Source organism: Macrotis lagotis, chromosome 1 (genome assembly GCF_037893015.1).
Source record: "Macrotis lagotis isolate mMagLag1 chromosome 1, bilby.v1.9.chrom.fasta, whole genome shotgun sequence".
Lineage (NCBI taxonomy): Eukaryota > Metazoa > Chordata > Mammalia > Peramelemorphia > Peramelidae > Macrotis > Macrotis lagotis.
The window spans coordinates 608,330,627-608,347,337 of NC_133658.1; the positions used below are offsets into that span (position 1 = coordinate 608,330,627).

Here is a 16,711-nt window from a genome sequence, read left to right on the forward strand (position 1 = left end):
GTAGGAGAAAAAGAGGTCATTTAGAAGGTTGGGCTTGAAATGAATGCACAGAGAGCTAAGGTGTTTTAAATAGTAGAAGTGAGGATGGGGAGCACCTCTAGGCCTGGTGGGGACAGCCAGTGTCAAGAAGGCTTGGAGAAGAAGAAACAGCTCTATGTGAGGAACTATAAGAAAGCCATTTTACCTAAAATTTATTGTGTCTAAGAAGAAGTAGTGTATGAGAAGACTGGGTTATAAAGAGCATTAAATGCCAAACAGGTGGCTACATATGATCCTAGAAATAATGAGAAGCCACTGGAGTATATTGGGGGGGTGTCAATGATGCAAACAGATTGTGCTAATTTAGAAAAATAACTTTGACAGCTATGTGAAGTGACTAGAAACTTGAAGTCAGGGGGCCAGTTAGGAAGCTATTGCAAGAGTACAAATGAGATGATAAGGGCCTGAGCAAGGGTTGTGGCTATTAAATGACAGCTTTGAATGATATAGATGTTGTAGATATTTTTAAATTTTTAAAATAATGCAACATTTGACAACTGATTATTTATTTGAAAGTTTAAAAGAGTTAGGAACCAAGGATAAACTGATATTGGAAACCTAGGTAATTAATAATTATTTGCTTTACCAGAATATGAAAATTCAAGAGGAGTAGATTAAAGTAGTGGGATAATGAAATATGTTTTAGATACCTTCAGACATCCAATCTAATTGTTGTTGATGAAAGAGATCTGGAGATCAAGAGATACAAAATAAGGGCTACCACACACACACACACACACACACACACACACACACACACACACACACACACAAACAGGCACACGGATCTTATTGATCTGCATAGTGATGATTAAACCTATGGGAGCTGATAAAGACAACAAAGGAATAGAGAGAGAGACAGACTGACAGACTGCATGCATGCGTGTGCCTATTCTTCTGCCTTGGGCAGAATATTTGGGATACTCCCACAGCTATGGGCATGATATGGATGATAAACCTTCAAAGGGAATTGAGAAGAAACAGCCTAACAGATAGGAAAACCAAGAAAAAGGAGTGTCAAAGCACTCAGAAAGGAAAGTGTGTCTGGAAGTGTCCAGGGCCACAGAGAAATCAAGGATGAGGACTTTGGTGACTGTGGAGAGGGAAGTTACAATGGAATGACAAGGTCAGAAGCCAGATTGCAAAGAGTCAAGAGGAGAGGAATAGAGACAACAAGGCTAAAACATCTTTTTCTAGGAGAAGCTACACTACTAATATTAGGTTAATTTCTTGCTCCTCTGAAAGTTTGATATGAACATTTCTGTGGATTTATCCAAAACCTAACTATCATTGTCTTTAAATATCCATATGATGTAATCTAATCAGCCAGTCATTAATTTTAAATAGCATAGGGTGGTCAGTTGAGAAAAGGAAGAAAGACTTTCTACTCAGTTAAAGTGTAATGAGCTAAAAAGAATATACAAATAATAAGAAAAGAAAGAGGATGTTGTGTATTGTCAACAGACAATCACAACTTTAAAAACTTATGTGAAGGGGCAGCTAGGTGGCGTAGTGGATAAAGCACCAGCCTTGGAGTCAGGAGTACCTGGGTTCAAATCCAGTCTCACACACTTAATAATTACTTAGCTGTGTGGCCTTGGGCAAGCCACTTAACCCCATTTGCCTTGTAAAAACAAAAACAAAAACAAAAAAAAAAAACTTATGTGAAAACTAGGTAGTACATGGAACAGTTTCATTCTTTTTGTCTAATTTTGCCACTGTAAGGAAAAAGCCACTTATTACTCAATGAAGAGCAAAAAAAAAAATAAATGAATGGAAAAACTTAGTTTCATAATCCTTTTGCTTTGTTACCCAGCTCTGGTGTTTTTCACTGATCTGAGGATTACCAAGTTCTCTAACCTTTATCATTTTGGTCAGCTATATTTGTCTATGTCATCTATCCTTATTTATTTTTCTCAGCACAGCATAGATTTTTCTGGTTTATCACAAAATTTTGTAATATTTCTTTGCGCCTGTAATTTTTAAATTAATATGCTTACTTTGATGAAATGTTGTTTTTCATGAAAATGTAAATTAGCATGAATTTTATAGTTTTATATGAGGTTCAACTTCATAGTCTTAAATTTGAGAATGTTAATTTTACACCGGTTATTCTTCTGATGATTTGTTCTTTTCTTTTCAGATGAAGCTATTAAATCTGTACATAAAGAGGGCCCAAACCACCAATAGCAACAGCAGTTCATCTTCAGATGTTTCAACGCACAGTTAATGGAAATATCTGGACCTATTTGTGTAGACTTAGAAGCAATCAGTGGTGCCTCTCAGAGACCTTTCTTCTCCCTTTTTCTTCATTGGCAAGCCCAATCAGTACAAGGAGGCCACACAGATATTTATTGCAATCAGTATTTTGGTCCTTTCAAGCTTTTGTGTAGAATCTTATTGGTATTGAATGTAAAGGAAGCAAGGCCTGTATTGCAGTCTTCATACAAAAAAAAAAAACAAAGAGAAAAAAACCCAACAGCCATAACATGTTTGTGCAGCCTGCTGAAATCTTTAAAAGGGGGTTTAGGTCACAGTGTTATAAAAATGAGCCCCTCTAGCAGTTTCTTGGTTTAAACTAAAGTGATTAATTTGTTTTCAGTTGATACAGATTTGGGGTTTTCGGATTGTGTCAGTTTCTTAATGATATTTTGTTTCATTATGGGTGTGGCCCTGGGCTGTATTCTGCGCCTTTCACAAAAGAAACAATGAAAGTGATGTGTGTTTTTAAGTTGTTGTTTGAAACCTACCAAAATGTGAATTATGTCTTAGAAAACATTTAAAATTAAAAACAGCCTTTTTTGGTGTTACTACTAATTTCCCTGAAGGTTTTCATTTTCAGTCTTAGAGCTGTATATAAAGTGCCCTAGCTTTTTAGAAGAGATTCTGAAAACTGACAACTCTTTAGTATTGACTTCAGGTTGAGGTTTACTTCCTTCAATTATGTGATATCTGTTCCAGGGCTTAAAACTTCTTGACAGCTATTTTAAAGTTCATTTGAATCCAGAACAAAAGCCAAAGTCATAAAATCATTTAGTTAAATTAATTCCACTTGCATGAATTATAGGAGAGCTCTTACTCTATGGATTTTTTTGAAACATAATTTAAATGTTATCCATGGAATAAATCTAGAGATCTTAAATTGAGGGCTGTATTCTAAGAAATACAATTATTGTTCTCTAGTGGCCCATTGATATTTAGTATTTTATTCTTGGTTTTAGTTTACTAAAAATTTTTTCAATAAATAGGGTAATGACAGGTTGGAGTTTTGGAGTTTGACTTTTCTTTTAAGGTAGAATTGGACTATAGATCATGATTCAGAGTCATTTCTCATTCTATAAAACAAAATTATTTTCTGCCAATTTGTTGAAATAAAATTTCATTTTACTGACAAAGAAAATTTTATGTCCATTCTAATAAACAATAGTTGAGAATAGGGAATCCTAAAGTTTGACTCCAGGTAAATGGTAAATAAATTAATCTTAAGGGATGTAACACTTTACAGCCCTCCCTGTTAGCTCTCTCCACAGCTTACCAACAGGTTTAGAATTCAGAGCCATAGAATGGAAGATGAGAGAAAATACATAACTTTTTTCCTTATTCTAAAATTATTTTAGATATTTTATTAAAACACAGTATGCACTGAGAATGAATGCACTGTAATGTCCATAAACTAATGTAGCAAGTGTTCTCACACAGGATGGACTTTTAAAGTGTAATTTAAATATGTAGGAAATACATAGCTACTCTGGTAGAATTCAGTGGTGAAAAATTTTCCACCTGATACTTTGGCACTTGCCATTTGGTTGGAATACTAATTTATTTTAGGAAAGAGCAACAAGGAGAAAACCATAATTTTCTGAGATTTTTGCAATCATATTTAAATCATAAAATGTTAATTCTTATCTTTTTTGCAATATCTGTTCACTCTAAAGCATGTTTAATGAAAATAAGTGTCGATGGCTGTCTTAAATGAGTTAAATTTTATCTTGCATCTAAAACAAATTTCAATGACAGACAAGTGTGGTTGGATGTTATTTGTATATCTGGGGCTGCAAACTATAGGACCAGGCCTTACTTTCTTGATCAAATATTTTTTATTTGTTAACAGACATTCATCAGTGTGATTTTTCTTTCAATACACAAGTCAAAGGTTCTTTATTCTCTGCTGTAGAAATGAGTTGCACCATAGAAGAAACATTTGGTTAGATTATTTATCAATTCGTTTAAATATAATGTATATAGTAAGTTTCCCTTTCCCTCCTGTCACTTATTCCTTGCCTAAAGAGTCCTGCATCCCCTGTGTCATTTAGTTGGGAAGTATCTTGAATGTTGCCTAATTTCCTTGTAGTACTCCAAGGGCTAGCCATGAACACCACTCACATAACCTTCAATCTCTTAACTTACCAAAAAAGAGAGAGAATGTACTATCATTTGTCAGCAAACCTCAAAGTCTCTCCGCTTACAGATCTGAAAACTGATAACCCAGGAGAGCATATCTGCATGCTGCCCACCTGTCCTCCTGAAGGCGAGAGCCAAGTCCGGCTGCCCGGCCAACTCTCAGCAACAGCAGCTGCCTTGCCTTGCCTCTCCTGTCCTTCGGGACTCTGGCTAAGTAAAAAAAGAAAGAAAGAACAAGAAAAGAAAAGAATTCAACAGAAACTTTGCCTCCCCAGCTTACCAATTCTGAATTTTCAATGCCCTGAAAAATTCCATCACCCTCTGGACCTTGGGGCTGCTGTCCAGTGTGCTCTTAAGATCCCCACTAAGCTAGGGCATGAGCCAACCACTTGATCCATCCTTCCCTCCCTCTTCCCCAGGTTTTAAGTACTGTAGTTCTCATGTAGTGCAGAAGTATTGAGGCATGTATGTGGCATTCTCAAAGTACACCATGTGTGCTTAGCTGGATGACAAATGACAACAATACAAGACTGTCTTTTCTAATGCTTATTATTAGCTACTCAATAACCTGTATAAGTAACACAACTTGCATCTTTGTCATATAAAACTTCTTTTCCTTTCCCCAATACCCTTTATTTATCAAGCATAATATTACATATTAAAGGACAGCAAAAAGAACGTTGTAGAATTACAGCCAGACTTTGCTAACAATAATGTTTGGAAATAAAAAGGAAAAGCTATGAGAAATGTCAGCAACCAGAATGGTTTTGTTTCCAGTGTGTTCACACGCATGATTCTCCACACAAACATACACACACACACACACACACACACACACACACACACACACTTTTTTTTTGCTTTTGTCATGTTACATCCATATCTGTATTTATATCTTAATATTTGTTTCACTTTTAAGTGTATCATGGCAAATGTACAGATGTTTTTGTTAACATTAACGTGATAGGATTTGCTATAAAAAAAGACAAAAAAACCCTTTTGAGTTTGCCCTAGAATAAATAAAGCTTACATTTAATTTCTTGTGATTGTGTGTCTTCTTCTCCCAGTTGTTCAAACTTTGTACCATATGACCCTGCAATCAAAAGGTAGCTTGTAGAACTTGGTTAGATTATAAGATGTATTTTTCTTTTAGGTTTTTGCAAGACAAATGGGGTTAGGTGGCTTGCCCAAGGCCACACAGCTAGGTAATTACTAAGTGTCTGAGACCAGATTTGAACCCAGGTACTCCTGACTCCAGGGCCAGTGCTTTATTCACTGCGCCACCTAGACGCCCTGATATATTTTCTTTTAAAAGGATAAAAATAGAACTCATTTTTTTTTTAGGTTTTTGCAAGGCAGATGAGGTTAAGTGGCTTGCCCAAGGCCACACAGCTAGGTAATTATTGAGTGTCTGAGACTGGATTTGAACCCAGGTACTCCTGACTCCAGGGCTGGTGCTTTATCCACTGCACCACCTTAGCCACCCCATGAACTCATTCTGAGAGAGAATCTGTCCCCTTTGTCATTTGAACTTCAGGGCAAGCTTACATTCCTCTGAGTAAGCCTAAAAGCATGGCCAACTAGAAAATAAATCAATTTGATCTGTGTTCAAAGAACTTCACCTCTTCATGTTAAGTTCTTTGACTTAAATCGAAGGATCAGACTAGACAACTTTCAAAGACCAACTCCAAATCCTGTGCCTCAATGTTGTAAGAACCACAAACCATATCCATAAAATGAGCAAGTCTTCTCTGTGACCAGCTTTATGAAAATAAGACACTGAACAAAACAAATGGAATGATAGAACAAGCACTGGAGTTGGAGGCCCAATTTCTGGTATTGACTGCTTCTAAATAATAATCTGTTCTGATTTGAGGGCTGTCAGTGTCATCTTTACCCCAAATGGAGCTACATTCTTACATAATGCTAAGATTAAATACCAAAATATATCAGCAGCATGAATATTCTTTTCCTAATATATATAAATAACAACCCTATAATTAATTTATTTGTGAGTTACCAAGGGCAAAAAAATTTATCACCTTGCCATCAAACATGATGAACTCTGAATTTTAACAGGACTAGTCCTAGATATACTGTATCCTGCCTATTACTAGGCCCACATACTGTATCCTGCCCATTGCTTAGCCTTTCTAACTTGGCAAGAGCAGCCAGAGCTTGAGTTTTACTAGTGTCATCTTCAGTAATACCCCATTGTTATTCCCAAATCAAATCAAAGTCCTGGAGAAAAGTGAGATCACCCTTTCATCCCCCCTTTCAGCTCACCCCATTCACATACTCCTACCACCACACAAAAATTCTTTACTTCTTTAATCCAGGATTAGTCTGTGGTAATGTTTTAGGGATAATTTTCATTTGATTTGCTGATCAAAGTAGAAGTAAGAAAACATTCACAAAAGCTCCATCTACATAGAATCAACAATTCATTTCCAAACTCAGAGGTGTGGAGAACTAGAAAGAATATCAAACTAGAAAGGATGGTTGAAAATTTTGTCCAAATTGTCACCGATTAGGACTTTAGGAAAGTTTTAATCCTCTTCAAACTTCTATTTCTTATTTTGTAAAATTTGGGAACTGGCTTAGTTGATTCTTGATATCTCTGATTTTACTATTTTTTAATTCAAACACTGAACTCCCTTGAAGACAGATTTATTCATTTAAAAAATTAGCTAATATTTACACAGTACATACTGTGTATTCATTACTATGTTAAGTGCTTCACTGTTAACACATTTGATCTCACAAAAACCTAGGAGATGGATGCTATTATCCCTATTTTACAGATGAGGAAATTGAGACAAAGTGAGATTAAGTGACTTACCCAGGGTCATCCAGCCAGTAAGTGTCTAAGGCCAGATTGAACTGGGGTGCTCCTGACTCCAGGTGCAGCATTCTAACCACTGTGCAAATTTACTGCCCCATGAATAATAGTACTATTGTCAATAGTAGCCATTAATGTTTTCATCTTTTATATTGTACAAAACATTTCTATAACAGTTATGAAAAGTAATGTACCTATTTTACAAATGACAGGATTGAAAAAAGGTGTTTCTTAAGGTCATATAGCTAGCATGGGTCTGTAGGTGGTGCAGTGAATAGAGGCTTGGCCTGAAGGAAAACTCATCATCCTAAATTCAAATCAGGCCTAAGGCACTAGCTGTGTGACCCTGGACAAACCACTTAACCCCATTTGCCTCAGTTTCCTCATCCTCAGTAAAATGGACTGAAGAAGGAAATGACTAACCACTGATATCTTTGCAAAGAAAACCCCAAGGGAGTCATGAAGAGTCAGACATCCGTCAAAACAACTGAACAATACTTGTGTCTAAATCTTACTCCAAATCCAGTCATCTCTTCCATTTATAGCATCTTTCTGCTTTCTTTAGTCACTTCAGTCACTCTTTGTGACCCCTTTTGAGGTTTTTATGGACAAAGATATTAGGGTTTCCTTCTCCAGTTCATTTTACAGATGAGGAAACTGAGGAAAACAAGGTTGTGATTTTACCTGGGTCACACAGTTCATATCCGAGTTCAGATTTGAACCCAGGTCTTTTCATTTTATATCTATACCCCCAAAGAAAATAATGAAGTGGCAAGTCATCTATAGGGTCTGGGACAGTTGCTTAAGATTTTTTTTTTTTACAATGCACCCTTTTTGCCATCCTTCGGAAAAGTTATTCATTAGCACCACCCTATTGTACCAAACCAAAGTATGCAGATGGTTGATATTTCTTTATTTTGCTTTCAAGTAGTTTGTTTTCTTCAAAGAGACTGAAGGTGTCTAGACACTGCAAGAAACTTTAAAAGTAAAAGGGGGGAATATAAGGGTTTTTTTAAATGTAAAAGCCACAGTTTAGTTTAGGTTCAGCTACTCCTAAAGTCTTAGAGTAGACAGGGATTCATAGTTTGCACTTATATCATGTAAAAATTGTAGAGTGGAAATATTGTATTATTTAATATATGTATAACAATATACCATATGGCATATTAGATATATTGCACATGACATTTTCAAAGCAAGTTTTATATACACTCCTCCATTTGATCTTTACCATAACCTTGTTAAGGTGTGCAGTATGATCCTTGCAATCTGATTTCAACCCTATCATTCTTCAGAAACTACTTTCCCAAAGCACATCATTAATCTCTTAATTGTTCAGTCCTATATATAGCCCTTTTTTTAACCAGCTTCTGACACTGCTAATAGCCCTTTCATTATTAGCTTCCATGATACTTCTGTCTCTTGGCTCTACTGCCAAACTGCTCCATTTCAATCTTGTTTTCTAGATCATCATGAACCATCCACCCCTTAATTATAGGTATTTCTTAACTCTAACATTGGCTCTCTAGTTTCTCTATGCTTCTTACCCTTCAATTCAATTATGATCCTTACACAGATCTCAAATCTCCATATGCTTCAATCTCCTAAAGATTTGTCCTATGTCTCTAGCTGACTGCTTATGTATCTGTCCATATGGATCTCCCACTGGCATCTCAAATTTAAATTGTACAAAACTGAACTAATCACCACTCCCCAAACCCATTCCTCCAATATCCACATTTCTCTCTTGAGGACACTGCCAACCTCCCAGTTGTCCAGGTTTTATAAATCTAAACTTATTCTTGACTCCTCCCATTTTCTCCATATCTGGCCTCTTACCAAGTCCACTGATTCTACTTCAAAATAACATTTTTTCAGTCAGTGGTTTAACTTTCTCACCCTTCACCTGGCCTTTGAAAATAGTCTTCTAATTAATCTCCCTGACATAAAACATTTTTTTAGAGCCCATTTTCCACTCAGATGCCAAAATAATCTTCCTTAAATATAGGTGTTTCAAATATAGGTATAATTTGCCTTCTCAAAATGGATTATCTCCTTCAATGGAGCCAAAGGATACTAGGCTAAAGCATCTAATACCCTTCATAACTAGACTCACCCTGTCTAGTTTATTTCTTGTCACTCCAGGGAACCAATGAAATTGGATCAATAGCTAATCCTCATTTGACATTTCATCTCATGCCTCCATTCAATTAACAAACATTTATCAGATTCATGAATAGTCAGACATGACAGAAATGATTGAAGAACAATAATAGTATTCCAGACCTTGTGGTAACTTTTAGCAGACCACCTGGCAGATAGTAGGTGCTCAATACAAAAACAAAGAATGAGCCATTTCCTGCTCTATAGAAGCTTCTGTGGACATTCTAAATGAAGAGAGAAAAAGTATATAACTAATATTTATTAAATGCTGACAATGTTGCTAGGAGACAGCATATAAGATAGCTAAATTTTTAATGGAAGTCAATCCTAGGGAAAAGGATGAGGATGAATTTGAGCTGGATCTTCAATAAGGCCATAAGGTTGTGAGGAAGAAGAATATTCTGGTCTTGGGGGATAACTGGTAAAAATGCTGTAGAATGTGGGAGGGGGTGAGAAGATGGACAGTTGTGTGTGAGGAACTATGCAAAACAGGCAGGTCCCTAAATCATGGAGTATATGAAGAGGAGTAATGTCCAAAGCTGGAAAGGGAAGAAGGAGCCAGATTGTAAGGGGCTTTAAAAGCCTCACAGAGGAATTCAATCCTAGAGGTGATATTTATTGAATCATGGTGGGGAGAGGGTGGAATGATCAAATCTAAACTTTAGGAAGATTACTATGACAGCTGAGAGGAGGAGAGGCTAAAGAAGGAAGAAACTTGGGGCAGCTAGGTGGCACAGTGGATAGCGCACCGGCCCTGGATCAGGAGGACCTGAGTTCAAATGTGGTCTCAGACACTTAATAATTGCCTAGCTCTGTGACCTTGGGCAAGTCACTTAACCCACATTGCCTTAAAAAAATAAAGGGTTTTTTTTTTTAAAAGGAAGAAACTTGAGGCTGAGGAGTCAATCAGAAGGCTATGGCAGCAGAGTCTAAGCATAAAATATGAAGGCCTGCACAAAAGTGTTGGCTATGTAAAGGTAAAGAAGGGTTCATTGGTTCTTGTCCATTATCAAAGTCCAAAATGACATCACTATTTGAGAGATGAGTGACTGGCTGATCAGACCAATAGGAGCTTGGAATACTCTACCACAGATCAGACACAAATAATCTAAGTGATCACCTAGAGGTGGGTTCTCTAAAGTTATGTATCTCACCTTTCCTTTGAGCTGCTTCAATTCTGCTTCTCTCATAGAGCACCAGAGGGTGCACTGAGGAGAGCACACCATGCTGAGCAGTCCTTTGCCACTGTCTCCCATGCTGCAAAAGGAGACAGTAGGGATATTATTATATTATATACTATTTATATATTATATTATATTATTATTTTAAGGTAGAAATAATAATAGTTTGAGTATATGTGAGATAAATGCAAATGAAGAGTTGAGGATGAGGTTGTGATTCTGGGAGGATGGGGATCCCTTGCTAGAAAAGAGGAAAAGGTTTGGGAAGAAAGATGTTTTATTTTGATCATGTTAAATTGTAAATACCTACCAGATATTCTGTTCAAGATTTTGAAAAGGTAAGAGGAGATGAGAGACAAGTGAAGAAGAAAATCTAAAACTGGTTGTATAGTTTGGAAATCATCTGCCTAGACATGATCATTGAATTTATGGGAATAAATGAGATCGCCAAGAGGTAATATAGAGGAAGAAGAGGGCCCAGGAGAGAGTTAATGGATATTTCCTCTATGGAAGATCCAGCCAATGGATTAAGGAAACAGGTAGGAGGAAAAACCAGGTGAAAATAGTTGTGTCACACAAAACTTGAGGAGAGGAGGGTGACAGAGAGCACCAAAGGTTGCAGAGATATCAAAGAGTATGAGAATGGAGAAGAGGTTATTTGTTTTGGTATTTAAGAAATCATTGGCAACTTTGTAGAAAGCAGTTGAATAATGGAAATTAGCCTGCAGAGCTTTAGCTGGAGAATAAGAGGAAAAGAAGTAGAGGCACCTAGAAAACATGACTTTTTAAGTTTAGACACTAAAATAAGGAGAGATAAAATGCATGTGTTTATATCATTAAATGAGGTTTTTAGGTATGAGAGAAAATCTGGGAATGTTCGTAGGAAGCAGGGTGGCAGTCAAGGAGTGATTAAAAATTATGATGATATAGGAGGCAATCTGCTAAAGAAGACAGGATGGAGAAGGTTCAGGGTTACATTTAAAGGATTTGATTTGACAAGGAGAAAGCATACTTTAAGAGAAATGGTGAAAGAAGAAATAGTGGGGAAGACATCTGAGTAATATGAAATGAAGAGGAGGAGAAAAGGAAGAAACAAGGGTATTCTTGATGGGTGGCCTCAGTTTCTTCTGTGGAGTATGAAGCAAGGGCTGCAGTTGAGAGTGTGGGAACAGGAAATAACATTGGAGGCTTGAGGAAAGAAGAAAATATTTGGAATAGCCCTCATGATGAGTGGGATAGAAAATCAATTAGGACAATATCTAAGGACTGCCTTGCTGCCATAAGGGCCTGGTTGACATTATTTAATATAAATGTGTAGTAGATTCAATCAGCATAATTTTATGATTTCCTCTTGATCTCGTCAGCATCATGTGAATAGGAATCAAAGATGAAAATGACAGAATAATTCAAGACTGGGGTTTGGCAAAGCATATTTGATAATAGCATAAGAAAACAAAAGACTGGAATATATAATTAAATAAATTCACAAGGGGTGGATATAGAGAATGGAAGAGGGTAACCAGGGCTGGAATGATGTCTTGAGAGACAGAACTAAGGGAAGGATTGGAGTTCATAATGAGATGTGAAGGGTCATAAGACAAAGAGAAATATAGAATGATGAAGACTGTGATCAGATTACACAATTTCAGAGTTCATAGACATGGATGTGAAATACATGTAGGTGATGGCCAAAGTTAAGGATATGAACATCTCTGTGCAGTGAAATGGAAGAACAGATCATAGGAGTTGGGAGTAGAAAGTTAAGATTTGAGACAGTACCAGTATGTATATTGTACCTCTCTCTTCATTTACATATCTATTACAGGTTTGTATGTGTGTTTGTGTGTGTGTGTGTGTGTATGTGTGTGTGTGTGTGTGTGTGTGTGTGTGTGTAGTATGAGGACAGGGTTGGAGTAAAGAGAAAGACTATGAGTCATTGAATTCAGTAAAGAAGAAACAAGAGTTTTAGGGAATGGTAGATATATATGTTTATAATTATGTTTTTTATATTGTATAAACATATAAGAATCCATATGTATGTAAATGTATCTGGGTCTATACATCCAAAGCAAAGACACAAAACTGAAGAAGATGGACTTTTTTGTGTAAGGAACAAAAAGAAGGCCAGTTTGGATGGATCTCATAGTACAGCAGGTAATGTAATATTCCAAAATACTTGAAAGATAAATTGGAGGCAGGTTGTGAATGTCTTAAAAGCTAAAGAGAGGAATTTCTATTTTTATCCTAGAGGAAACTGGGAGCCATTGGAACTGTTTGAGTCAAAGAATGACAGTCAGATCTGCAGTTCAAGAAAATCACTCTGGCAGCAAGGTTCAGGATCCACTGGAATGGGAAGGTATTTGAGAAAGGGAGACCAATTAGCAGCTAATGGAACTATGTAGTAAATAAACTATGGAGTAAATAAAAAAAAACAGGTCATACATAAGAGATGTCATCAAGATAGAAAAAGCAAAATTTGGTACCTGGATATGAGACATGAGGGAGATAAGGATAATGCCAAGGTTATAAGCAGGAAACTGGAAGGATGATGATGCTTTTAGCAGAAATAGGGAAACTTGGAAGAGGAGAGACGATGAGGACAAAAAAAAATAAGTAGAGTTTTGTACATATGGAGTTTGAGAAGACTGTGCAAATTAAACTGAGTAATGATCAGAAGCCAGATTGCAACGAGTAGGGAAGTGAGAGAGAAGGAGAAGAAACAGAGGGCAAGAGTGGACAGTGTTTTCTAGAATTTTTCTTGTATTCACACAATTTGTCCCTCAAATTCCCAGGGAGTGCTTCTTCAGCTAGCAAGATTCAATTCAAGTGCATCTCCTGGACTCCTTTTCTGTTCCCCTCCTCCCAGTTGTGAGTTTTTTCTTCCTTATCACAGCACCTTTTACATACTTATCTTTGTAATTTTATCACCAACTAGAACTATTCTCCTTAAAGGGAGAAATTCGTCTTTTTTTTTTTTTGGTCTTTATATCCCTTAACACTTTAGCACTCTCCCTTACATTAGTAGTCACTAAATAAATATTGTTTTTATTCAATAAATAAGGTGGCCATTTTGCTTGTGAGCAGAGTGAAGAAATTATTTTTAAAAATTAAAGGGAGGGCAGCTAACTGGCATAGTGAGTACTGCCCTTGGGGTCAGATGGATCTGAATTCAAATCTGACCTCAGACACTAGCCATGTGACCCAGATAAATCACTTAAACCTGATTGCCTTAAAAAAAAAGTTAAGGTTGGATTTGGGATTAAAATATCTGATTTCTACCATTTCAAACTGCCCCCCCACCAATACACACACACACACACACACACACACACACACAATCTTTCTTTAACAATATGACACTAACTTGATTTTTAAGGGAATAAAAATGTTTTGTTCTATGTAGTTTTAAGATAATATGTTCCAGAAATGCCATTAGGACATAATTCACACTTTTTAATAAAGAAAATCTTTAGAATCAAATAAATCTAGGCCTAAGAAAAGCCTTTCATCAAAAATATTCTGAAATTCTATAGAATTAGGGTGTCTTCCTTCCTCTTGTAGCTTAAGCACAAACCCTAATTTATTTTTTCCTTTTCCTCCTTGTATTTATTAACCTGCACCTTAGTGTCTCCAGACAGGAGGGTACAAAGGTTATTTGAATTGACATTAAATCCCAGGTTAGAGATTTTACATTTTGAAACTCTACCAGCATCACTGGCTGCCCTCAACCTGAGAGGGGGGCAGGCAGTCACTGAAGACTATTACCATTTGTACCTTTTTAGATGAAATTTGAGTAACTAACAGAAAACTTGGGGCTTAAGAGAAAAAAGTGCTCAGATAATCACCTCAGGGCTCTATGAACTCACCATGCTTATATGTTCTCCCTTCCACCTAGACGATTCTTTTCCTCTGATTTTTGGTCAGTAGGGAGTATAGTGACAGCAAAGAAAATCTGAGCTAGGTCTGGTACTGAGCCAGCAGCAAGAAATAGTTGATCCTGTGATGGGTTCATAGGGCAAGCAATATTTGGACCTAAGACTGTAGAAGGTTTTCTTTTGTACAAGAAGGGATCTCAGAGGTCATCCGGTCCAAATCCCTTGTTTTACAGATGAGAAGTGTCCCTTAGCCAGCTCTTTTTTTTTTTAATCACCAGATGTAGACTCTCAGTAGAAATCATTATGTAGGGTTTGGCAATGAGAAGTGAAGAGAGTGATCCAGGGTTGCAGAGCTATAATGAGTAAAATACCTGAAGTCAAACCTTCCTGACTATGAAGCCAGATCTCTAGTCACAATGACACATGGCCTGGCCTCTTAGTATAAATTAAATAGTTAGAGCATTTAGTATTAGCCCATCCTTGTGATACACATTGACTAGTACATACAAAGGTAACCAACCTTACCTTCAAGGATCTCACAGTCCAACTGGGGAGATAGCACCTATGTGCTTACAAGGGAGGGCAGCTGGTGGTGCAGTGGTCTTTGAGTCAGGAGAATGGAATTTTGAATCCAGCCTCAGTCACTTGACTCTTACTAGTTGTGTGACCTTGGCAAGCCATTTAACCCTGACTGCCTCATATCCAGGGTCATCTCCAGGTGTCCTGATTTACATCTGGCCACTAGACCCAGATGGCCCTGGAGGAGATAGTGAGGATAGTGACTTAGCATAGCATCCCCTCACTCAAATCCAATTCATGTGCTTGTCATGGCATCACCTCCCTAATGTCATGATCTTCTTTGAGAATGAAGGACAAAAAACAAACATTAGCTTAAAACAGAACAATAGTTTTTAATTGAGCTAAACTATCTGTTGCAAATGATTAAATTCAGCAAGAATTCATGGGAGGAAAAGATACCTACATGGAAGAGGGAAGGTCTCATGGAAATGATGGAATTTGAATTCCATCTTAAAGTGCAGTAGATAGAGCACCAGGCCTGGAGTCAGGAGGACCTCAGTTCAAATCCAGCCTCAGATAATTAATACTTAGCTTGTGACCTTGGGCAAAACACTTAAACCCATTGCCTTGCAACACCCCCCCCCCCCCCAAAAAAAGAATAAAGAGAATTTGGTTCTGAGACCTCATCAAAAGTGGGGCTATTATATTACCACTAATTCTGAATGGGTTTCAAAAGTAACTCCAAATATAATCCCATGGAAGAAAAGGAAATCATGATAAAAGATTGGGGTAGTACATAGAGATAATACTTGAATCATAGGATCACTGACTTAGAGCACTCTTAGAGGTTATCAAGTCCAACCCCTTCATTCTATAGATAAGGGAAAAGACCTAGAAAAGGGAAGTGCTTTGCCTAGGATCATAGAACAAGTATGAGAAGTGGAATTTAAACCCAGGTCTTTCTGGGCAATTATGGGAATGCTTGAGGATCTATTGTGAGAAGAACTGGGGATGCAGAAATGGATTCTCACTATGGAGAATTGTAAGACTCTCAGCCCTCAGAACTATCCCATTTAAGGAATGTAAGATGTTAGAAACCGTTCCCTCCATAAACTTTTCAGTTACCTTCTCTTTAGTGATCTAAGGGTTCTGTAACTGAAAGGGAAGGTTAACTATAGAGTATTGGGAGTGATGGGATGATGCTTATCTTTCATTCACATCAGAAAAGTGATGCCATGACATGCACATGAATTGGATTGAATGAGGTGTGCTAAATCACTATCTTCATTTTCTCCTCCAGAGTCATCTGGGTCCAGAGGACTGGATGTGATATATCCAAGGGAGTGGTAGGGTAGAGAGCAGTGCTGATATATCTTCATTTTCTTTTGACTTGCTTTATTCACCAGACTTCTTCAGCTCTCAATCAGGTATCATCTCTCTATGTCAAGGAAAAAGAAAAAAAAATGATTCTAATATTGTAAAGAAGCTTCTCACATGGTGAGTGTCATTCTTGAAGAGGCTTAGGAAGAGAGGCACAAAGATTAGAGTGTCAGAAGCAAGAGATGGATAGTCAGAATGAGTCAGAGCCACTGGGTCAATCAACAGATCTTTACTTGAGCATTTACTGGATTTGGTGGTTACTGTGGCTAAACCTACTGAGGGTTCAAAGGCAAAAACAGTCCCTGCAACCA

At 37.1% G+C, this 16,711-nt stretch overlaps 1 protein-coding gene and 1 long non-coding RNA gene across 7 annotated transcripts in view; one reads left to right on the forward strand and one right to left on the reverse strand.

Annotated features, from left to right (window-relative positions):
* CLASP1 (cytoplasmic linker associated protein 1) overlaps positions 1–5,476 on the forward strand; it is a 379,426-nt gene extending 373,950 nt beyond the window's left edge. For all 5 annotated transcript variants that reach the window (XM_074214965.1, XM_074214964.1, XM_074214967.1 and 2 more), the window contains one exon: positions 2,183–5,476. In XM_074214965.1, the coding sequence (XP_074071066.1) occupies positions 2,183–2,269 (87 nt within the window). In that variant the 3' untranslated portion in view covers positions 2,270–5,476. The remainder of the gene's footprint in view (positions 1–2,182) is intronic.
* On the reverse strand, positions 5,414–15,639 carry LOC141507376 (uncharacterized). 2 transcript variants are annotated; one of them, XR_012474127.1, is made up of 3 exons: positions 15,027–15,639; positions 10,600–10,702; positions 5,414–5,533 (listed from the first exon to the last, which is right to left on the reverse strand). It is a non-coding gene; the product is annotated as an uncharacterized LOC141507376 (long non-coding RNA). The 2 variants fall into 2 exon arrangements; XR_012474128.1 differs by lacking the exon at positions 15,027–15,639 and adding an exon at positions 14,493–14,818.
* Between the last annotated feature and the right edge of the window lie 1,072 nt (positions 15,640–16,711).